This window comes from Anarrhichthys ocellatus, unplaced genomic scaffold (assembly GCF_004355925.1).
Source record: "Anarrhichthys ocellatus isolate YVR2014 unplaced genomic scaffold, GSC_Weel_1.0 scaffold65, whole genome shotgun sequence".
Lineage (NCBI taxonomy): Eukaryota > Metazoa > Chordata > Actinopteri > Perciformes > Anarhichadidae > Anarrhichthys > Anarrhichthys ocellatus.
Window position 1 is genome coordinate 2,014,439 of NW_022280095.1, and position 25,397 is coordinate 2,039,835.

Consider the following 25,397-nt stretch of genomic DNA (forward strand, 5'->3'; position numbering starts at 1 on the left):
ATATATATATAGTGTTTAAGCCCCCCAGACTGTATTCGTTATAGCAACTAGCAATGGTGACCTGGTTGGTTGTAAGCTAACTAGCTGGCAGCTAATGTTAGCTTTATCTTCAACCGCCATCACGACGTGTGTATTTACAACCACACCGTCTCTGTCAACATGAAGACTGTTGCTGCCTCACAAAGCGACGCGGTGTTTGTTCGTTGTGTGAGTGCGACCAAGGGAAACGTGGAGCGCGTGTAGGATAAGTCACGTTTTAGTTTAAATTGTAATAGGTGTCGACAGCTATAACCAGCTATGCTAACTCGATGACGTTAGCCAACGAGCTAGTTCAAGCCCCTGTGGTAGTTAATATCGATGTTTTATCCAGACATTGTCTTTGTAGTCAACACAGCACCATTAAACACTATCAGACACAGCTCTAATGCGACATTAAACTCAACCGTACCTTTCTCTGCGTCGACCTCGGCGACTACAGGATCATATCCTTGGCCCTGGCTCTTTGTTTATGTGATTTATTAGTGACCTGTTTTCATCAATCCGTCTCGTCTCTCTCTCCTCCGGGAGCCGTCCGTGCCGCCCCGGCTGACAGCGCTTATTGCGAGGGATGACAAGGGCCCCGCCCCTAGCAACCAATTGGATGCCGAGGTTCTGGAGACTGACGTTTCCTATTGGCCAGGCGTCGGTGTCCGTCAACGGTGTCGCTAAGGGGCGCAACATGGTCCAAGGGCAGGACACCTGCCACGGAAGGATGCTGAGCGCGGCAGGTCAAACCAAGGGATGAGGGGGCTGTAGAAAGAGGAAAAGGATGTAGGTTGTAGCATGATACACAGGCAGCTTCACAAGCACATGTAGAAAGGAAATAGTCAGCTTCTCTTTGAGAATGCATTTGTGCTCATCTCTTTGTTTTAAATAGCAATAAAGAGGCTTAGTCACACATCTAAATAAGAACTTTATTTCATAAGGTGAGCACTCTTGTTTTTTTAAATTTAACTCCCACATAATTTTCATAATGTAAATCTAATCTATATAATGTTTCAAAAGTATTCAAATGTATCAAACCAATTAGTTACTGATGTTCCATGATACTTCAGTCATCTATTTAGCAATGTAAACTTACAATTTGCTCATATTCTTAGCCAACTATAACTCTGAGGTTTTGGTATAGCTCGTGGGAAATGTAGTGTTGAGTGACATTAAAATAATGAGTTTTATCTGGAGTGAAATGACAGTTAACTTATTTCTGTCCTCAACAGATTTGACATTTAGTTTGGAATATGAATAGAAAATTCTGCTGTCATGTTTAAGCTTTGCAGATGAAAATGACAGGGAAGTGGGTCAGTGCTTCAGCTCTCTATTGGCTGCATTTATGGAGCTTTATAATTTTAGAACAGAACTGCTAGCTCAGCACATCTTATTTCGAACATTGTGTGTGTGCATGCATGGTGTTTCATTTGTCAGCTTGTTCCATTTTCACGGTGTTCCTTTTAGGCGACATGTAGCATTAATGAATAGCTTATTGCTCACACAAAGGGGCTTTTAATGTTTTAATGTACTTCAAGTTTTTATTTTTTTATTAATCCAGTCAAAAGGCGATCTCTGTGTGGAATCCAATAAACAAGAAATCACCAACCTGACTCCAACAGACACAATACATAAAATGACAAGATAATCTCCTGTACCAAATATTATACAACAAATATAAACCTGCACAGCATAATATGATAGTCCTCATTTCATGAGAGTGGGTTCCACTGCTTGGCATATAGAAATATGTACACCTGTATAACATTCCTCGTCTTGTTCCTCTTTCACCATCATCTGGTTGTTGATTTTCATTTACTCAAAGCAACTGTAAAAAGGCAGCACAAATAAAAGTATATTGCACAGTTTATCAGTATAAAAAGTATAAATAGAGACATGAACTTAAGTCCAGGTGACGTCTCACAAGCCCATGACAACAAATCTGAATTGAGCAAAGTTCTCATGTATGGATTAGTGAGTTACGTAGCATGCTCTAACCGACCATTTTAATCCAGTTCAGGTCAGTCATGCAATCGGGGGGCTGAACAATAAAAGTATGATTTAATGGTATCAGGATGCTGCAGCATATTGGTTCAGGTTTACAATTATTCAAAGCACATAGTGTACTGTATTTTATTTTTCTTTGTATTTGTATTCTATTGTGCTACGGAGCCCCCATGAGTTGTGTCCTTAATACGGTTAAAATTGAATTGTACATGCAGATGGATTGCACAAAATGTCACAAAAACAAAATATCACATAACACTCATTACATCAGAAACACATAAAAAAATATGGCAAAAATGGGCATCAGTTTACATTCAGTGGGGAGGCAGGAAGCTGCTGCTACACATAACTGATGCACGACATTCACTGATTGTCGATGGTTGAGTCTCTCTCGCTCATGTTTCTCTCCCATTGCCCTTTTTCTCTCATATTTTTTACGTGCCTTGTACATGTAATTATAATCCTGCCTTAATTCAATAAAATTCACATTGGCAAATACATTTTGACATAATTCAAATGCAGAATTCCAGTTTACATTGTCATTGTCAAAACACTCATGAAGGGTAAAATTATTTTAAATGTCTTTGTTATTAGTAATATCAAGATTTGCGATTCAAATGATAATTTAATGTGCTATTGAACATTTAATTTGCAGATTTGTTTCATGAATTAAATATAATTTGTGGAATATATTTAACAATTTCGCATGCAATACTGTATAATCATGGAAGCTAATAAAGTTGGCAATAAAGCCAACAATTGATGGCGCAAGAGACATTAACAGAGAGAAATACGAAAACAACAAAAGACAGAGAGAGGAAGCAGAGAGCATAATAAATGTCATTGAGTATTTGGACAGCATACCTTTAATTATCTTACTAATTTTAATCTTAATTGTTTCATAGAACATATTAAAATGCCATGTGCTTTTAAAATGTGAGCTGGATTTCGGCATTTGAATTTCAAACATGTACTAGTTTTTGTGGACATTAATTGAAAATAAATACAACCGCTGATTTGCAATTTTATTTGTATTATGACAGCATTATAGTTCCATAAACCATGTTTGAGTTTATGCAGTCCCAGACTCTTTCCTTGTTTTTTCGTTTGGACTGAAACCATTTGTCGTTGAACCTATTCCTCAGCTCAGCGTCTGATGAGTGTTACATCTGTGACTCACTGAGCTTTAATCTGTAAGTCACTCCGTAGAAGACGGAGTCTGTGAGATAAGAGAGATATTTGGCTGCGTGTCACTTTACTTGCTTGATTTAAGACATTTTAAGTCCATCATGATGGTCCTCAGGGTGGGAGTGAGATGTACAGTATCTGCTGCTATTTATCCTCTCATCCATCTTCTTAGTTATTCCTATCGTCGCTGAACCCCAAAGTGCTGTTACAGCATGTATAAAGTGTATTTTTTAACAAATGCGGAGCACGTCAGAGCATGTGATTGTTAATCTTGTTCCGCCAGTTTCATTAAAGCAGTGCTACTTCCCTGTAGGAGTGTAAAGATAAAACCAGCAAGAGGCCCCTTAACCAACAAGTTTACAAAGCGGCAGGAAAGTCCCTGCCTGGCCTCAGGCGTTGCGAGGATCTGCGCCGGTCAGTGACAACTGCTGAAGATAGGCTGGTGGCTGGTAACAAGGAGGCCGCGGCGTCTCCATGAAGATCGTCGAGGAGGTGAGGCTTTTGCGGTCTTTTTTCGAGATGTGTCTTCTCTGCCAACGACAGAGTAAGACTTCCACCTGCTCTCTGAAGAAGCTGGTGGTCAAGGTGTACAGGATGGGGTTCAAGGCGCTGTTGATGGGAAGGATGAAGATGACTATCCAGCTAGAGATGGTGCCTAAAGGAAAACAGGAGCAAAGTCGTCCACATTTTAAAGCAGTAAGTGCCTGTGGATGTTTTTTACGAGGCTATTCCATAAGTAAAGGGTTCAAACACTAGTCACTGATGTGTGGCAGCTGTTAAAGTAATGCAACTCAGAATCATTTCTTACCAGGTATCTCCACCTCCAATAGTGAGAGGATTTTCACCAAAAATATGGGAATCCAGCAGAGGGCATCAGAGAACACTATGAAGAAAAATCTGTTGGCCACAGCCACATCTGTGTGCAGTCTGCTCCTCATGTCTGTGGCATTGATGCCAGTTTTATAGATGGAGTAGAACATGCTGGAGTAGGAGAGGGCAATCACCAGGAATGCCACCAGGTTTAGACCTAAAGAAATGCACATGCTATTCACACACAGAAATGCAGTGGGGGATATTCACATCCTTTACTTCAGTAAAAGTATCAATATATTAATGTAAAAGTCATTAAAAGTAAACGTACTGCATTCAAAATCCTGCTTAGCTAAAAGCACAAATATTATTATAAAAATAATATACTTAATAAGTACTCATTCTGCACAAACAAAGCCCCTTCCACTGATGGATTAGGATACATTACATTATTAAATTGTGAAATACTGATGCATCAATGATTGCGCAACATTTGAATGTTGTAGCTGGTCGAGGACGAGCCAGTTTTGATGACATCATGACAGTTAGATAGTTTAGTCCTATGGTTCCCGACCTAAAGGTCTCAGAGGTTGTGAGATTATTTTATGTTTCAGGGAAAGAAAAACAAACATCTGCTTCACATATTTGTATTGGTTTTTGGCCAATTTTTCTAATCTTAGCTAATTTTGTGACATAAATTGTAAATTGGATAATTGTACTCCTTTTGGGCCTCAACCAATTGTATAAATGAAACCATCTGAGAAATGTCCAGGATGTATTACGAGAACTGGACACAGCGTCGGAGGCAACTCCCTGTTCATTCCTGGGAAAAGTGCTTATTGAAGCAAAAAATGTTCAACTTCCAAGTATATAATTCAGAGGAACCTTCTGTAGTATGGGGCCCCAAGGAAGCGCACAAGCATTTCCTAAAGCCCCGCTTCGCATCGGTCTAGCCCGTAGCCTCGTTCTCAGGCTCATTCACATGAACGGAGGAAGGAAAATAACTCTGGATTTGGCTATTAGTGGGTTTTACAATTTGTAGGGCCTAATGATATATGATCTGCTCATAATGGGACGTTTACCGAAAAATTATTTTACGCTGAGGTACAGAAGCCTCTTGATCAGTGCAAGTCTATGGGGAAAAGTGTTTTTGTATAAAACTGAAATACTGAAGCAAACTATGGCACCTCATGAATTAATTCACATGATTCATATTTAACAACCCAGTGATGGAAATGCTGGCACCCTTTCGGAGAGAAATGTTTCCCGAAATTCATTTAACACTGTTGCCAGACTTCCGCTGGTCCTCAGTGAGAACATTGAGTAATAAGAGTCCAGACTAATCATGCATTGCTGTGCTGGTGTTTGCTGTTCCCTGTTCTGTTAGTTGGTTGGTACTCAGCGACATTCTCTTAAATTGCTCTTATGTGTTCTCTATATTTTCCTTTTACAGAAAATATGAGCAATGTCAAAGATGAAAAAAATAAAGATGCGTCATATTCAGCCATGCATCCTTACAAAATGATAACAATATAGTTTTAGTTTCCATGTCTCCATGATGAGGAAAAGAATGGCTTATTTGATTTGAAGCTCAGTATTTTGTCCCAGTGTTTAGTGCATTTGATCACTCGACATTGTTTTTTTTCATCTTTGGGGCAAGAACGTTTCATTAGTTTTATTGGTTTGACAAAATTAAGACTACCGTTTAGTGCCAAACACCCTACCAATAATTTAATTCATTGCTAAAATCAGCATTCACTGTGTAATGAGTTTACATAAGAAAAATAAAGAGAAAATATATTTTTTTTCCTTCAATTTACCCAGAAATATCCCTGTTGAATATCCTTTGGCGGTAGGTTTTTCTTGCCTGTCAGAGTGCAGGGGAAAGCAGACCCCATTACGTCCATAGTAGTTTCCAAACACATCCTCATTCATCAGGGGCACAGCAGCAATAATGAAGCCCAGTAGCCAGATAGAGGCCAGCACCACCTTGCAGCGGGACGACAAACATGCTGTTAGGATTTCACTTCAAAGACCACGATTAAAAAGGATTTCAGCTAATTTCAGTCAGACTTACATCAAGGACAAAAGAGCATTACTAGCAAATGGTTATAGTCACATTAGGCTGAAAATGCTCTGCTCTCAAAGAATCCCCCAAAACAAACACACATGATACTGATCTCATAAAGAGGAGGCTGGGGTGGTGGAGCTGCAGCAGCAAAAGGCTTTAGCACAAGTATATCAGCAGAGTAAGGGTGAGTGTGTTTAAATGGCAACGCTGTGTTTCTAGTCAGCCGCTGGCTACACAGCTTTGAGTGAGGCAGTGGTTGAGGAGCATCAATGAAAAAGCTATATTAATATTCTGTTGTCTTTATGTGGCTATTATGTTTTTCAACACAACATTTGAAGAAGTTAAGCTGAACTTCGGTGAACCTAGAAGTACTCTAGAAGTACTTGTTTCCTCCCTGAACAGGTAAAAGTGTCAAAAAGTAACAGTTGATGAGAATCTTCTTTAATCTTTTAAGAATTCCCTAAAGTCTCAAATTAAAGCTGCCGTTGCGAACCCCCTGTGACCCAAAGCTGAAAGGCTGCAGCTCCTCGCGTTGAACATGCTTTCCTGGAGCTCTACTTGGCTGCTCTGCCAATTGATCTGCTCTGCCGTATGATTAGTATATTTCTAAACGTATAGCTACAGCAAAGGCTCCGAAATGTTTCACACTGGCTGAGGACAAAGCAGAATAATAATAATAATAATTTTACTTGTATCGCACTTTTCAAGCTGGGAGCACAAAGTGCTTTCCTTCGACAGCAGATCATTACCCACAAACAATATCAAGAAATAAAAACAGCAACATAAAAGCAAACAATTAAAAGACCGTATAGAATACATTTGCAGATGAATCATCCCAAAGCATATAAAGTAAGACAGGTGAAACCATAAAATAAACTTAAAATAAAGTGTTGCACAACATAGCTATACTTAAAAAGAAATAAATAAAATGAATAGCTCAACACAAAAGCTCAGACTTTAAAAACACACTACACTGTGAAATGTTAAGACACTGAGCAGTCCTTGTTTCAGTATTAGTATTATAAAGTAGCTCACCACAGTTTGAAGTTTGCCCGGGCGCAGGTTGCTGAAGGGGAAGACAATGACCAGGAACTTCTCCAGAGTCAGGTAGGTCAGGAGGAGAACAGACACCTGAGGGAAAACATTCACTTTAAATCTCAAAGGATTTAACTCGTAAACCACCTGCAGTAACATTTGTGATGACCATTTTCCATAGAATACCATAAACTTGTAGACTGACTTGAAGAATGCTTAAAACATGCTTCAGATTAACATTAATTACTTAATTAATAACATAAATCTGCTTTATTGTTGTCACACATGTGTGCTGATGCAGCTTTGAGCAACGGCTTATTGAAAACTCTGTTTGTGCATTCAAGTGCTTTTGTTAAAGCCAATTGAGACTTGAGAGTCAGCTACTGAAAGCAATTTCTTCAATGCAAAATTAACTTTACCCTATAAACAACCTTCATGTTTGTTTACTGACCATGTTCTTTCATTTCCCAACAACTTTACTTGTGAATTCCAATCTGATTTAGCAGTTATGTGTCGTTCACATGATTTATAGTCAATGCGAAACCATTGGCACGGTTCATTAGCCCCTGCTCAGTAGAGTCATGTTTTGACAGTGAGGTAGTCCACTGCTTTCTGTTCACAAATATCTTCAACACTCTGCACAACATCAGAAGTCAGTTAAGGATGCACCGATCCAATCAGATATCAACCACACGGGAACAATCCACATTAAACGGTGCCTTGTTTCGGTGTTTCTTACCAAAACACTGTGTGTCCTTAAAGTCCTTCCACAGAAAAAATGTGCAATCACGTGATCCACATTCCTACTGTTGGTTTCACTAAATCAGATTGTCCCTCGGAAAAACTAATCAGAGTCTACATGCAGTGGCTGGATGCTGATAAAATGCAGTAGCAGCAACAGCAGTGGCTGATATGGGATCAGTGCAAAAGCAGCATCAGCAGAAGAAGACTAAGTAAGTGCAATCGACAGCTTGAAAAGAAAATAGATACTGTATATATATATATATATATATATATGTATATATTTCTTGGATATGTATTGCGGTGAATACATGTCACAGGCAGTGTTGTAGTCAACCAAGTCTCGACCAAGAGTTTATTGAGGCCGAGACTTTCAGGGGTTGAGACCAAGTCAAGACCAAGACCGAGACAAGGCCGACTAAAAATGTGATCGATTCCGAGAATAAATTGAGGCCTCCAAAAAGAGGGCTTGAGCTTGAGTACTTAAACGCTACAGGTTCCCCTTCACACAGCAGATTAGCGTGTGTGTATCCATAACGAGTTACCTCTGAGGAGAGCATGGCCAGGAATCCAATGGTCCGACACTCGACGCTCTCCATCCAGAGCAGGGCGTTACGATTGTACTGCCCGCGGAATTTCACATCAAACACTCCAATGAAGAACAGGTACACACCCATGAGGCAGTCTGCACCTGAACGATAGGAGATGATTACAAAAGTCCATTTACAGAGGTGCTCTGTGTGGGTTTGTTAGAGGAGTCCATCTGTCAGCTGCTGGCACTGCAGACCCAACGTTTCTCACTAAAATACATAATTTCTATGGGGATAACAAGAAAAAACATGTCATGTCCTTTTTTTCAGCAAAGAGAGGGAGAGTCAACCCTCTTAGCCTAGTGAGCCACGGTCGCCCCTAAACTTACCCAAGATATTAAAAATGAAACTGAAATTGACATTACTTATGGTCCTTGTACAGCAGTGGACAGACATGAGCAAGCCTGAAGATATTTGCACTTACTGTAAGATCCTTGTGTGTTTTGTTAGACGTCACCTCCCTCAATCTTTGTTATAAGGTGCGTTACTCCAGGCTTTTTCAAATGTTTATGATGCTGTAGGTGAGATGTGGGTTAGCTGTATGTATAAAACAGCTAACCCACACCTTCCCCTCTGCATTTCATTTTACACTTCTCTATAAAACTAAGAGGATTCGACCGTGGCTCACTAGGCTAAGAGGGTTGTCTGGTAACCGTAAGGTCAACGGTTCGATCGGCTGGGACGTGTCCTGTGTCGAAGTGTCCCTGAGCAAGACATGGGCAGCCCACTGCTCCCTATATACAGGTTTTGTACTCTCAGTCAGTTTTACTTGTATAACCCCCATCACTCTGACTTTGTGACTCTGTGACAATAAATGTCTCTGGATAACAAGACGCAGAAAAAAATGGAAGCCGTAACTATGAAGATCAAGATCACTGCCTTCATCTCAAAGAACCTATTAAGGATAATACTGCCTCACAAAATACTGCCTCACAAAGGCTCCTATTTCGTGGAAATTGTCTTCTCTGAGATTTGATATACGATTTTACAGGATCTTGATTACATGTAGAATTGAATTCAATGTGTTGATTCAGGATGTTCGACAGACATTATTACATACTGAATCTTGCCCCAGAAACAGCTGATTGATTTGCCTTGATTTACTGCACTATGACTAGCTCACTCTGATGCCTGTGTGATGAATCATTTGTGCAGTAGTTTTGACCACTGCTTACAAAGTCAGGCTGTATCCTCAAGTCACCTATTCCCTTTTCCCAGGCTGGATCATTGCAATATTACAGCAATGCCAAGAACTTGCTAGGCAATGTTTTTAATTACATACACACATGTGGATAATCTTGCACCAAGGCTGGATAACAGGACTTTTATTCCCCTATAAACTCCATTAGATCCCTGCTACTCTTTTAGCTATTTCAGGCTGAAGTCGACCTAGTTCATGACTCTAGAACAGCTTTCCCTTAAATATAAGTATTTGCCTCCAGACCTGATTAAGAGTTTGAACTGCGATTATCGCTCCAGGCTACTTAACTCCATCACTTTTTTCTCAAGAACAGATTCACTTTTATTGATTTTTTAAATCCACATCTACTGTTTACTTTTTACCACTGTTAGGATACAGTTTACCTCCACCCTTACATGCACAGCCATATGTTACATTTGTATTTGTATTTCTGTATTTGCACATAGTATACCTGAATGGACAATGGTGTGGTTACTCACAGCAGAGGACCTTGATGCAGGCAGCATGCAGGTTGTTCTCTGCTCGTATCAGAGACCTCATGCCGATGACAAAGAGGTTACCGAAGCAGGTAATGAAGGCCATGACCCAGACAGACACCCGCAGCACCATGTTAGCCAGCAGGTCCTCAAAGGAAGAGATGCCATCTGTGTTAGGCTTACAGGACCTGACATGAGGCGCATAGGAGCAGTACTGGAACGTCTTAAAGTAGCTGGCAGAGAGAAGGCGCGAAGAAAAATAGAAGGTGGCAGCAGAAGAAACGAGTGAGAGAGAGAGAGACAGAGTTAGACAAGCAATGAAACATGAAGGGGGAAAAAAAAGATTACGATTCATCATGTTGGGTTTTTCGGTGGTGACAAAACAATGTAAGGATTGTGATACTGTGTAAGATGGTACGCACATGTAGGAAAGGTTCTTCATAGTCAGGAACATCTTAGTCTGAACATCTGGGATCTCTATCCCTTCCAGCGCCCTACAAAAACACAGAGCATATCTCAGCACTCAACAGAAAGCAGCAAAACGTTTGTGTGTGTGTTTGTTTGTGTGTGGGTGTGTCTGTGTGTGCTCACAGAGACTGAAGATGTGTCAGGTGACTGAAGTGGCTGGGGTGAATCCGGAGAAGGGGATTGTGGGAAATATTTCTGAAACAAGAAACAGCTTGTAATGAAGCCAGTAAAGCCTGCCTGGGTAATATGTAACATGTGGCTGAAAGATCCAGATGTCCTTTGTCAGTATAACAACAGGCAATCCTGCTTCACACTGCAGAATGCATTATGCATTTATGTATTTTTATACATGAAAATACACTATGAAGTTATACCTGTATATTAACCTACAAAGAAAATACCAAGTACTTCCATTCTTTTCACACTTAGAGTACAACAACCTTTATGTTATCTTGTTTGCAATAAGGCATTGCTGCATCTGTTTCTGTGCATTTCATATCCCGTCTCTTCCTCGTGTTTATAGCAATAGAAAACCGCAAGGCTTTTAAGCAGGGTTTGTCTGTGTTTGGTTTGACCCTATGGTCGCTTTAATCTATGTTTTTTTTTTATAAATAAGGTGTGATTAAATGGCCCTTTGCAAGACAACATGAACATGCTATTGTTGTTAGGAATGTGGCTTTAGAGACCACACACTTCTGAAGTGCTGCTGGCATAAACATCACGCCTGCAGACCAAACTGAAACTCAAATCCACATACAACTTATAACGTCAGAATGAGGTTATTAGGTGGTTCAACTGTAGTAGGACAGCACTGAAGGCCCAGGTATAAAATGCACGGCCCGCCACTGCGTTTTACATCATTGCGGACCATTATTAACTGTAGATAAAGCCCAAAAAGCTTTAAGACAAAATCTGCTGTAGTTGAATAATCATTTTAATATGTACACATATCACAACCTTTATCTGAACATTGAATTCTTCTGGAAATGTTTGCCTTGTGAAAAACATATTCTGTAGATCAAAAGAGCAGATTCAGAAAACTTTTAAATAATGTTTCCAAACGTATAAATAACAGTTCACAAAAAAGACGTGAACAGTGAACCGATAAATCACAGCAACCTCCTTCTCGTCCCCCTTCCCCCGTAGCGCGCTGTGTGTCGGCTCGTCTAAATGCTCTCCACGTTGTTTTTATGTAGCGCAGTGTAAAAACGCTGCTGCTGCGCCACAGGGAAGAACGAGTGATGGCAGCTTGTGAGAAGTTCCTGTGCGCAAGAAAAAAAAAGTCACATTACGCCAAAGAGCAAAATGTAGAAATGCGTTCCGGCGAGTACCGGCCCAATTTGAGCACTGAGTACAGCTGTTTCTAATGGAATGAAAATATATTTGTGAAGGTATTCTGGGCATCAGTAGCCTACATTACGTGACTTGCAATTTTGACTTTGGCATCTATAACATTTCTGCACTGCCTGCTGATGTTCCTGAGGGCGTGGTGTGTAATAACATTAATGTTGGCTGCAGGTGTGCCATTTCCCAGGTCCTGGTGAACATGCTGGCTAACTGGTAAGGCTTACACTTGAGCTTTTTCCTGCAGACAACAAGTCAAAAATGTGACGTGATGTCAAACAATTCTATTCATATTAAAATGTAGAATCCTTGGTGTTGACACAAAGTAGAAAGCAGCTAATCAAAGTTGTTTTTGACACATTTCTTGCCCAAAACATGTATAGGAGGTTGACATTTCCATCACAGACAGCCCATTCATCCACGTTGTTGTCCCTAGTAGTGTTTTGAACTACAAGATGCACATCTGCTCTATGTTTGGTATTATTGTTCATGGCTGCTCATACGTTTAACCAGTGATGGAAGGAGCATTCAGAGCCTTAGCCAATTCTAAATGGGCTTTCAAATGTTTTGCTTTTGCTTTTACACCGCAAAAACATCTCTGACAGCAAAGTCCACCACAAGACTAAAACTTTATTTCTTTATTTGTACTTTAATTTCCTGAGTTTCTTCCCATATGGGAGGCATTAACAGTAAGATGAAAACTTGTTCTCTGAATCCAACCTTAAATCTAGAGATCCCCAAAGTGTTTTTACATTTAATATGCCATAATCCCCCTCTATAATCATCACACAATTACGCACACCTCTCCGCGAAGCCAAGCGATCAGGTACTCACAGTTTAAGGAGGGACTTGGAGACGCTCTTAAAGGTGTTTTTTGGCAACTCCCGTATCCTGTTGCTGGACAGATTTCTAGATACAGTGAAAAACAGAAAAATGTTAAAGAAAAAAGAAAATGCTAAATGAGAAACATGCAGATATACTTATACTCATTGTTTACTCATTCATTTCCAAACATTGATTGTGGAAAGTATTGACCAAAGCATAGATAATTCATGTTTACAGGAAATTAAAAAACAATTGAATAACTACAGTAGCAGAGGATCAAATTAATGAATACCAACCAATGGAAATGATTTCAGCATTTCTTTCCAAAACGTTGTTTCGCAAGGATTAATCAAAACATCTCGAGAATAAATCTCAGCAGAACAAAACTCCATGGTTTCCTACACTGATTCATTGAATCTCCATCCATGACCTTATTATAAGACATCACCGTACCCAGTTATAGACCTTTATGTGAATTTCTGCCATTGCTGTAAAATGTATTTTAAGGTGTCTTTTCAATCTAAACCATTTATTGGGTTTGCATTTTATGCAATTCTGATGTTATATTTTTTTTCATGATTGGGTCTTTTGAAAGAAATGTGTACAGCTGATGAAGATCTGCTGATGGGAAATGAATTACATTTGAGGAAAAAAAAAAAGAAATCTATCAGCCATAAGAAACTCACCAGAGCATTCAAAGGGTCTCAAAAATACATTTCAATTCCCAACAACTGCTTAAACTAAGCTCTTATTATTATTTACTGTCAACATTACCATAGAGATACAAACACATTGGCTGGTACTTACAGCTCAGTCAGTCTCCACAGAGACTGGAACGTGTTTTCAGGAATTCTTCTGATCTGGTTGTCGATCAGTAATCTGAAGAAGACAGAGCTGCTGTCAGAAACTGTGTGCAAATTGTTTTTTCAATCTCATTTGTGGCAGTATCCGGACATCGGGCTCCCAACTATCCCAATGCACCATCTGTTAACAGTCGATGCTGACTCAAACAGCTCTGCCCGAAAAACAAAACAAAAACTGGAGTTTCTGCATTGCGAGAGAGGAAAAACTAACTGAAAATAAGAATTCACAGTTCAAATGCAATTGGTTTGACTTGGTCATTATTACTCCAATTGATAGTAACACACAGAAGATCCAGCTGACCAAACTGCATGTTAAGAAGAGTTGTTAAAAGTAAGAACATTTAAGAACAAGTAAAGTCTGACATTTTTTCGCTTTTCAACTAATTACCTGAATTTAAATTAAAACACAAACTTTTATTGAAAAGTTGATACTACTTTGAGATATATTTAACTTTGATTATCGTGCAACCATACAGAGGAGTAAAGGATGTTGTATTGAATGAGGCGGTAAGTAATTGGAAGATTTTAACACAAAACACATTCATGCTCAATTGACGACGTTTTGTGCGTAAAAACAATATGAAATCATTGATAGCTAAAACACAATTACTGAATAAATGTCTGGTGTAGCGTGGATTTCTGATGTAGCTTCACTCAGGACAGCTATTCATGTCTGTCAGTGAACAGATGGGAATGCACCTAATTTGGAGTTTATGTTTTGGGAAACTTCAAAAGCTCCCTAAACAGAATGGAAACACGCAGATGACTCTACGCTCCAAAAAAAGGAGTGTGTTTCCATCATCTTGGACTTTTACTACGTTCAAAAGTGAAGTGGGATACTCACAGAACTTCAAGCCTCCTGCAGGTCTTCAAGATAGAGTAGTCGAGAGTTTGAATCTGGTTTCCCTCAAGATCCCTGATAGCAGAAAAAAAAAATGGGGAACTTAACCCTCCTGTAATCTCTGTCTACCATCTGTGTTTTATGCACACAAGCACAAACACACACATCGGTCTGTCCGGTCAATTATTTGGAGCGCAGATATCTACTGAATCACAGACACAAGTACACTGTCACAGCAGACTCACAGCCAGTCCAGGGCAGGCATGTGTTGACAGAAGCTCGGGTGTGGAAGCTGCTGCAGTGAGGTGCCCACCATGGATCTGGAGATGAGAAGGAAAACATGTTATTGCAAATAAGAGATTCAACTCACACACTGCAGGAATTCCCACCGTTGGAGAGCGGAGGTGATGCACGGCTAGAAACAAAACCTTTGTGTGGCTGACCTTTGCTAAATAAACATCTTGATGTCTACTCTGGGTAACTTCAAACGCTGCAAATATAAATAAATAAATCACTGATATTGAACCATTGTCCTGCAAAAAGAGGGCAACACATTAGTAGTGCATACTTAAGCTAATTTAATTAATATCATACACACTAGTTGAATGACTATTACTGCAAAATCCAAACGTTTAATGGGCTTTTGAGTTTTCTTTCTGATGAGATGCCTGAACCACCACAGACGGCCCCTTTACCACGCAAAGGAGCAGCAACGTTACTCGGAGCTCCCTCTGTATGTCTGAAGTCCTCATCCTATCTCTAAGGCGAAACCCATGCAGCCACCCTAAGAAAGAAGCTAATTTGGGCTGCTTGTAGCCACAATCTCATACTTTCAGTAACTACCCAAAGCTCATGACCATTGGTGAGGGTTTAGAACAAACTGGTAAATCGAGAGCTTTGCCTTTCAGCTCAGCTCCTTCTTCACCACAACGGTCCGGTACAACGCCCACATCGCTGGTGACGCTGCACTGAACCTCCTGTCCATCCCAAGCTCCATTTCACTCATGAACAAGACCCCGAGATACTTGTGCTTCCTTGCTTGGGGCAGTGCCTTCAGCATCACAGTGTGAATCTCATCCACCCCTGGTGCCTTGCTACCGGGGAGCTTTTGACTAACTCAGCGACCTCTGCAGGGCTATAAATGAGTTTTCCCCCCCAAGTCTTCAAACTCTGCCTCCTCAGGGAGAACGTGTCAGTTGGGTTCAGGAGTTCCTCAAAGTGCTTTCCCCCCCGCTCGACAATATCCTCAATCCGAATCCACAGTTCTCCCCGGCTGAACACAGCCTGAGCCAAGCCTTTCTGAGTCATCTAACAGTTTGCCAGAACTTCCTTGAGGCCAACCGAAAGTCTTTCTCAATTGTCTCATCGGACTCCTCTCACACCTGGGTTTTTGCTTCGGCGGCATTCAAAAACTACATTCAAATATCTTCCACCATTGCTATGCTTTTCATACTTTCCCTCATGTTTCTCAGTAACAACGTTTCCCCTGGTCACGAGGACATTGTAGTCTCTTTGTTGTTTTGCCTGGCCGAGCTCTCTGGCCCTTGATGCCTTCAGACTCTCTTGCCAGTTCTGCTCCCCTGACATACCCTCTTACACACAAACCTGGGCTGCATTCAAATTTTGCAGAGTGAAATGACCCAGACGTATTAAGCAATGATAAAGGCTTGTTGAATTCTCTAAATGCTCAAGGGTGTTTTTGAATCGCTTCCGTTCTTATCTCCTTTAGCATTGGACAATCCTTTATGACAGCAAAGAAGAGAATGATGTTCCACAATTAATTACGGCAGCACTACAGCAGACCCACAACAACAACATCTGCCGTCGCATGATTAAAGAGCCTTGTGTAAGTGCGGTCAAATTCTCTAGCACAGTTGTTATGAAATTGTCCTTCATATCTTTTCTTGACTTTGACATTTTCCAAGGGGGTGAAGGAAAAGTGATTGGGAAAAGACAAAGGATGCAATTTTAATATTCAACCGAAGCCCTGTTGCCATTTTCCTCATCAGCCCTGCCATTTAAAACCAGAGACGAGGCAAAGAGTATAGGGACAAGGGATTCCACAGATGAATGGAGAAACCAAAAGAGGGACATGTGGTCAGACTCGAAAGGTACAAACGCTCTTTGAAGAGGCAGACAGAGTGCATTTATAAAAGGCTTTTATCTTTCGACCATAAACATCAAAAGGACATTTATTGAAGTGGATACCTGTTGTGGATAGAAAAGCAAACAGTGAGAGATTGAGTCAAGTGGAAAGATGAACTGTGGGTTGACAGATGTGAAGCGGAGGACAGCATCAGTGAACAAAGACTGGGGTAACAATATTGTATTCCCGCTATCGTACAGAAAAATACCGTCTGCTGATCCAAGCCAAGTCAGTGAAGCAGAGACGGGATGGACGGAGGGAATTTGTGACAACGAGAGATGAGAGAAAAAAAGGTAAAGACAGAGACAGAAAAGGGACTGTAAGGATATCTCTCTGTCCTAGATGGCCACTATCTTGCCAGTCCTCACCTGACTTACCCGCCCACATACGCATCTGGGCTGCGGTCACATAGTCGTTTTTTTGCTTGGTAAGGTTTCTCACAGAGTGAAATCGCTCAGAAGTATCGAGGCATGTTAACGGCTGAATTATCTAAATGCTAAAGACAGATGCTTTATTGCTTCCTTTCTTGTCTCCTTTAGCACTGGACCATCCTTTATGAAAGTAAAGGAGATATTGTGTCTGACAATTCATTTGAATTGCCGTGCGCTTCTTGTCTGTGTTTCCTGATGTCTGTTACCTGTAACTTGGCTGCTGAATATTATTACCACCTGCCTGTTTGAACCTCTGCCTTTTGACTTCATTGCCTGCAGCTCTTCGGATTTGTTTGTTTGGATTGCCTTCCTGGTGTTGATCCTTGCCTCTCGCACAGTTTTGTAAGCCTTGTCCTAATAAAACCTTGGAATTTAACAGTCAGTCTGCATTTGGATCTTATCCCACACATATTAATTGCCAGGAAGGATAAACACTTTGACACCCTCCTGATCTCCTCTGGTGGAAAATGAGATCCGCAGGATCGCCGACATGACTGTCTTTAATAGGCATGCATCTCTGTAGTCTGAATAAAATGATAATTTCCCATATTGAGTTATTCAGCTTAACAATTACTCTCAAAGAGTAGGCGTTGGTTTTATGTACTGTACATACAAACATGTATATGCACAACTGATATCCAATGCAGTTCTCATCTCAGACGCAAATGTTGGAATTACTTTGATATTAGAAATCAGTCAAGAATAAAACATAAGATTGTTAAGAGAAAACCATGCAACTCACAGGTACATGAGAGACTGGAGCCCGATGAAAGTGTCCTGGGACAAGCTGCTTAGCGGGTTGTGATCCAACATCCTGGCACAAAGAAACATTGTTATTTATTGTTTTCTAAAGAATAACTCAACATTTTGGGAAATACGCTTAATTGCCATCTTAGATGATCAATATCACCGTGTCTGTACGCTAAATAGGCATCCAGCAGGGTTTTACCTTCGAGCATAAAGACAGGAAACAGACAAGAAAAGCTAGAGAAGCTGAGGAATCTTCCTACCAGCACCTCTAAATTTGACCAATGAACATGTTGCATCTCGTTAGTGTAATGCAGACTCTAGCTTAACATTTAGCATATAGATCTGACAGTGGTATCAATATAACCCCCAGCAGGACTCGAACTTCCCAAAATGTCAAACTATTTTAAGTATGTGTAAAAATACCACACATGCCGTGTCACCATACACTCACTGGACTCCTACACTATATCCCAACTATGTGTTTTCTGATGAGTACTTCTTCTCTGGCTGGGCGCCAAGTGTCACTAGATGGACCTCACAAAAATTCCTCTATATCAAGACCTGATGCGATATATGCAGAAGACCTATAGCCTGCAACAGGCCTAACAAAGGACGCAATTTAAACTCTGGACCAATTACAAAATAATCCGCTTCCATAAAACTTGGGAGCATTTCTATTTCCCCTCAACATGCTCTCAACATGTTGAGGGCGAGAGAGGGTGGGCGCTACGCCTCAGCATCGACGGCGTCTGTCTGGACGGCATCATCAGCTGTAACCTCCTGAGGGCAGTGCAGAGCAGCGGCTGTGAGCCAGCCAGTGGGGGCACGAACATGCACTAAAAGCACCCGCGGTGGGCTCGGCTATGTAAACAAAGCAAAAAGACTACAAACACAGAGGGAGAGTGACTTCATTCTGCACTCAGGTAGACATTGCTGCACATCTTTATATAGCAAATACTTGTTTGATGCTTTATTAATGTTTACAATGTTAAATACAGCTCCTTTAAACTCTTGACATCATGGGATTAACAGAAATTCCTTTTCGTTTATTGGTGACTCAAAATCTTTTTTCACAGGGAAAATAACACACACAGCTGTACAAAATGTATGACCCCTACGGGTGCAAAAAAAAAAAAACTACTCTCCCAGCTCCTAAAAATAAATTCAAGCACGTAGAGAAGATTTGCTTTCAGGACCCTAAATCACTAAACCAAATCTGAAACTAAATTCCAGATGCCTACAAGGATACCCATGTGTGGGTATATCCACTTTGATAAAACCAGGCAACACAAAACAGAGCATGAGTGCCCCATACAGACACATAAAGAGTGTGTATGAATGTATTGTATATTACACAGTGTCCCTCCAATTAAACGAATGTAAAACCACAGCGGAGTTCACAACAAAATAACTTCCTCATCTGTAGGTGTGTGTGTGTGTGTGTGTGTGTGTGTGTGTGTGTTTATTACTCACAGCCACACTAACTGATGGAGATCCCTGAACACACCAGGACTAAGGGAAGATATCAAGTTATCGCTGAGAAACCTGAGAGACAGAGTGAGAAGCAGCAAAAGAGGCGGGTGATCTTTTAATGTAGTTTCTCTGACTCTCAAATATAATATAATATTTCACGCAACAATAGTATTCTCTAGTTTCAGTTCGTCAAATGTGAGGATTTGCTGCTTGTCTTTGTCATACTTCATAGCAAACTGAATATCTTTGGGTTTTAATGAGATAAAACAAGTTGTGTAAAAAAATAACCGGGAGATAAATTGATAATTCAAAAATATGTCCAACTCTAGAACACAGTTACAGATTACAACATAAAACCTGTAAAACTTCAGTGACAGCTATGCTTTCTGACCTTAATATACGTTTTGAGTAAATCTGAACTACTTGCGATGCCTGGCTTCCTGCTGACATTGGCCTTATTCCTTTCCTTTGCTGTGTGCTGTCTCACATTTGCACAGTGTCACAGGAGCCTTTTTCTATATCGTCAGAATAAAGAACTGCTCAGTGGAAGATGGACACCCCATGAATTTAAAGTGTTTGAAAGAGTTTAAACGTTGATAACTATTCTTGCCTAGAGTTCAGGGTTTCATACATTTTTCACTTTTTAATCGTTCTGTTAAAATCCTTGAATTCCAACCTTTATTTCAAAAAGGCTAATTGAGTTGAAAAATACGACAAACAAAACAAATCAATTTATTATTTCCTGCCCTGTAGTTCTTCATTTGATACCTGATGTAAGAGATGCGCTCATCAAAGATAAATGTAAAGGTAAGGGAAAAAATGTGAACCGGAAGGACAATAAAATCCATGTCGATATTTCAGGAGAGATTACCGCCAATTAATGAAGTGAGGAGGGTACTTACAACTTCTTTAAACTGTGCAGGCCGCTGAAAGCATGTTTGGATATGAACTGGAGGCTGTTGTTTTGCAGAAAGCTGGGAACAGAGAGACAAAATAATCATCAGAAACCCTACAGCTCTGACTGTTCATCTCTCTTATGCATGTAATCACCATCCACACTCACATTGACTTCATTAGAATGCAAAAGAGATGAGAGTAAAATCATCATTATCATCTGCTGCACTATCATCCATTTCCCTTTTTACACTTCAGTAAGAATGACAGGATAATACTCTCATTGGCATATTCTCCACATCAACTCAGAGGACAGTCAACTGCAGGGGACAGTCATTTGCTCAGATGCAAATTATGACCCTTAAAAACACACTAATAACAAGCCAGCAATTACTGACCTTTGGTCCGTGAACATGTTTGTGAAGGTGTGTGTTCCCTACTAATTAGATTCTGCAGGCGAGACCAGCCTCATGAAAACTATAATTATAAGTCATTATTCATTTTGGTAATACATGCAGGACAGGAGGACAAAAACCTCAGATATAGAGGCACTGGACTGGAGGAAATGTTGTGTGCTTGCCTGCTAACCATTACAATTCTTTAGTCTATTTACGGTTCGCCATTTGAGTCTCAGAACCAATCAAAAAAATTACATATTTTCTTGTTAACCTATGTTGTGCATCGCTCTATCTTGTTATGGATCTTGAAGAAGAACAATGCCAGTTTGCGAGTGTATTACCAACAATAACTTCATCACCAACGTCTTAAACTGATACAGCATATTGTTAGACACTCTGTATCCGCCTCTTATGATACCAGGATCGGAGGATAATTGTTTGTAGTGTGAAGTCACAGTCTGGTAAAGTTGTGTGGGTGACGTTAAAATGTGAAGTTTAAACTAAGCAGCAAAAAGATTGTTACCTGAATCCACATACAGGATAACATCAGATATGAAAGCAGGATGATACAACAGCGTGAATAAAAAGCAATTGGAAAATGTGTCTGTTTTTTTGTCAGAGGTATTAACTCAACTTGATTTCTGAGGCTTTGGTGTGTAGTTCTGGTAAATAATATTACATTAAATGTCTTTATGTCAGTGTGGCTGAGGGTCTTGTTTTGCAGGTGGCCTGCGCTTACTTTAAGTATTTGTCATGATGATTTATGAAACCCGTCTTCCTGTGTTTTCAAAAGTAACATGATGCAACTCACAAACAGCACCAGAGATGATTCAGAGGTAATAATAAAAACTGCATTAGCAAAGAGCTTCTGTGGCTCTCATACAGCTTAAGTAACAATCACAATGTGCATTTATGTAAAATCTTTAAATGATTATTTGAGCAACCACTAGATAAAACCTGGAGACGCCAGAGAGACGTAACTGACCCTCTGGTTGCCTCATTATCAGTTAACAGCATTACATTATTTACTAAGGCTTTGTCTCACATACTATTATCAATGCAATATAATATAATCGATTTAATATAATGATACCATAAAGTCTCCTCTAACACATTCTGAGGATGTAGCCACATTTACTGTGTTTCCACACTAAATGCAGAAACATAAATAATGAGTAAACCAATCAAAAGTATCTATTGTGAGGATGTGGAAAGCAGCGTAAGAAATGACTCACAGTTTCTGGAGGGAAGAGTATTCTGAGAAAACAAAATCAGACAACACTCGGATCTCATTGCTCCTCAGCGACCTGTAACAGAAGCCATGACATGCCGATTCACACAAACAGAGTACAGGTACACTCAGATAGAGACAGGCAGGTAGTGTCTGAAGCATTAGGATTTATGAACAGTCACATAAAAAACACAACTGCTGCCATTTTATCCAGAAATTGCTTTTAAAGAGATGGCATCGCATTCCCACATAATAGAAGCTTAGTTGGCGTAAAGACTTGAAAAGCTTCACTGTTATTTCATCTGAAAAGGTTAATACAAGGACAGGGACATAAAAGTGGCAGAGCACAAATATATCTACTGTCCACCCACCCATCCACACACACACACACACACACACACACACACACACACACACACACACACACACACACCCACACACACACACACACACACACACACACACACACACACACAAACACACGGCTAGCGCCTGAGATCTCAAGAGGAGTTAAGGTCTTAGCAGAAAAAAAAAATTATATTAGAATTCAAGTAATCCTTTTTTATTTGAATCCCCAATATGAATGAACTTGTTTCTGTCTGTTACACAACAGCAGGTCACACCATTAGTGGCAAAATAACTTATTTAACCAAAATATAACTTACGTATGCCTTAATTATACACACGCAAACACCATTTGATAAACAATAAACCGCATTGGTAATATAATCTAAAGCGCCTTTCATTTGCATAATACAGAAGAGGGCAACGCAACTGAGAAACTACATCAATGCCTATGGAAGGACTCATGAGGACTTAAAAATGAAAATAAATATTATTGAACCAGACTTTGTTTTAAATGGATTAAGCAGGAAAGATGCTGAAGGCAGAGAAGATAGAATAAGCTGGAAATGGGGAAACATTTTGAATATACTACAGATATATTTAGGATGGTTTACAACTTTGTAAAGGTCATGATCATCATCTCTCCATCTGCGATGACATTCCCAGGTGGTGAGATCATCTCATTTCAGCTGCCAGACTGAGTTCAGGCAGATGATACAACAGCCGTTACACACAGCCATAAAGAGGTTATATATTATAAAAACAAAGCAGAACTTTTTTGGAGGCCATGGCAGTCGGTTGTCTATGTGTTTTCTTCTAATCAAGAGAGATTATTAAAGTTAAAAAAGGCTTAAACTTGGTAATTACTCATGCAGATTTTTATGAATCATTGATATCAACACCTAAACCACACAAGTTTAAGCAGGTTTTGTGGAGCAGGTTGTCGTGTCCACTTTAACAATAAGAACTTCATATTTTCATCACTGTCATCATCATGCACAAATACTGAAACAGTTGACCTTTTGAAGGGGCACTCCAGCAATTTTATATTGCACTGTTGGGGGACTTGTGAATCTGTTAGATTTGTTGAAATAGATTCTGACTTTTTAAAATTGATCCTCTCCAAACTCAAGCGTGACGCCTCGCTGGCTGTCCGAGTAGACAAAGCCTCTCCAGAGACACGGCTAAATTGATTTTGATGTGAAAAAGATGTAAAGTGATGGCAACACTTTACAAAGTGCTTCATGTTCCCATCCACTGAGGACAAATGACAGTTAGACTAAAATGAATTGCTCACCAACTAAGAAAAAGCTGAATAACAGAAAAAAGGGTATATCTACGGGAGTAAGATTAAGCATCAAACAAATAAATGTGAACTAAACTGAGGAGATATCCCTTTGAGGGAATAGGTTCTCATTATTAAGCTTTGAGAGGCATATTAATGAGAACAAGCAAATGTGAACAATAGCAAAATCTTAGAAATAAACTGAAATATCATACAAAGGTCAGGAAGAAAGAACAAAACTCAATGCCCCAAAACATCCTAATATTAGCTTGTGATTGTCTTTCAGTTACAACGTCGACTCTAGACGACCACAACAAGTCTGGAGAGTTTGTTAGTGAGCTCTGGCAGTACAGGCTGATTAGTCAGTACAGAGAGAACATGATATAGTGTTCGGCTACTTTCTAAGCAACCACATTTAAAAGGAATGAATTATTCAATAAAGCAATCAGGCCTCAAATCACAATGAGTTTTCAGAGGCAGAGAAGCTGAGACTGAGATGAATGTGGGGACACACTGCAGTATATGAACATGTCAAAAACAAAATTGATCCACTCATCCATCTCTGTGACTCTACAAGTGGGTGTAGATAATGATTGATGGATGCATTATGGATTCTATTGTAGTCAGAGTTCAATCAACGACTATTTAGTCAAAAGTCGTGTCACTTCTTTTTGTTTCTCTTTACTCAGAGGAAAAGAGAAACGCAAGAGGCTGCTGCTGGAAAACGTACTTTGAACTGTACACACTTATACACACGAAATAAAAGAGATAAATGAGACAATGAATGCATTAAACGAGAACATTAAATAAGTGATTAAACAAGTTATATAATGAAATAAGATTACTGCAGGAATGCTGAAACCAAATTAGTTTGGAAATAGTCCTGAAATTGGCAACCAAAATAGGCTAATTAGCATTTTAATTGATGAAAGGAGAGAAGCAAGTTGAAATGAATAGTTTGAGTAGCATAACAACTGGAAGCTGCTACGCTACTAAAGTTAGCCTGAGGTCACCAGAGCTCAGAAAGAAAGAGTCATTTTTCACAGCAGACATTTGGCTTGTCATGGCGTGAAAAGCACTGGTGCAACCGATAACATTGAGAACAACTGCATTCCATATCGGAGAGCTAAAGATTTAGGAGAGCCGTGCTGGCTCACTGGCTGTAGTTTCAAACCACATACTTCTTCTTTCATTGCACCCTCTTGCTCATATATCCACTGCACAGAGAATCGAGGGTCAGAACAGCCAGAAAAGCATGCTTGCTTGCACACTGCAAAATGCGACCGGATGGAGTAGAACATTGTGGTATTTTTGTCATGCTGCATTTGAAATACTATGTATTGGGACATACTAAATATCTTTGAGGCATACCACAATGTAAGGCTAGTCTGGACATTGGAACATGCAGAAAGTTTCTGCCATGGAAAAGGTCTATAAGCACTTTGTATCTTTGTATCAATCCTCAATTGATACTCAATCAGGTCAATTGAGTATTGCAGCTGCGGAGACACTGCATCTGTCTTTCTTTACTAACTGTACTGGGGGAAAAAAATCACTTCGTTATACTTTTTTTAAAGTCTAACAAAGGGCAAAGGAAACTTTGGAAATAATTTCAAGAACAGCCACGGCAATTGGTTTGGGCTGTTTTCTGTCTTTATAAGCAAAACATTGATTCACCACATTTAATGAACCACTTACAGTTATGATCTTGGTGATTTCAACTTGATTTGTGTTTTGTGAACAGGATTTAATGTTCTGACCATCAAAGCCTCTCCATGTCCCAGAACAGAAACAACAACCTGAAAACAGCATTGTCTAGCTCAAAACAGCTTCTTTAAGGAATGAGGGAGTGAAGACTTCTCACTTTCAACTCAAATTGGGAGTCACAAAGATAGAAGCACACACACACACGCACACACACACACACACACACACACACACACACACACACACACACACA

At 39.9% G+C, this 25,397-nt stretch overlaps 2 protein-coding genes across 2 annotated transcripts in view; both read right to left on the bottom strand.

Annotated features, from left to right (window-relative positions):
• fryb (furry homolog b (Drosophila)) overlaps nt 1–571 on the bottom strand; it is a 50,109-nt gene extending 49,538 nt beyond the window's left edge. Inside the window, exon 1 of the mRNA XM_031872562.1 lies at nt 449–571. The gene's annotated coding sequence lies outside the window, so the exon portion shown is untranslated. The remainder of the gene's footprint in view (nt 1–448) is intronic.
• A 1,045-nt stretch (nt 572–1,616) lies between these two features.
• Nucleotides 1,617–25,397, bottom strand: part of rxfp2a (relaxin family peptide receptor 2a) — a 35,686-nt gene continuing 11,905 nt past the window's right edge. The window contains exons 5-20 of the mRNA XM_031872577.1: nt 21,812–21,883; nt 20,187–20,258; nt 19,285–19,356; nt 17,804–17,875; nt 14,730–14,804; nt 14,488–14,559; nt 13,588–13,659; nt 12,790–12,864; nt 10,735–10,806; nt 10,566–10,637; nt 10,147–10,376; nt 8,422–8,567; nt 7,136–7,231; nt 5,850–6,018; nt 4,028–4,246; nt 1,617–3,874 (exon numbers count right to left, since the gene is read on the bottom strand). Coding sequence (XP_031728437.1) covers nt 3,609–3,874; nt 4,028–4,246; nt 5,850–6,018; nt 7,136–7,231; nt 8,422–8,567; nt 10,147–10,376; nt 10,566–10,637; nt 10,735–10,806; nt 12,790–12,864; nt 13,588–13,659; nt 14,488–14,559; nt 14,730–14,804; nt 17,804–17,875; nt 19,285–19,356; nt 20,187–20,258; nt 21,812–21,883 — 1,852 coding nt within the window. The 3' untranslated portion in view covers nt 1,617–3,608. The remainder of the gene's footprint in view (nt 3,875–4,027; nt 4,247–5,849; nt 6,019–7,135; nt 7,232–8,421; nt 8,568–10,146; nt 10,377–10,565; nt 10,638–10,734; nt 10,807–12,789; nt 12,865–13,587; nt 13,660–14,487; nt 14,560–14,729; nt 14,805–17,803; nt 17,876–19,284; nt 19,357–20,186; nt 20,259–21,811; nt 21,884–25,397) is intronic.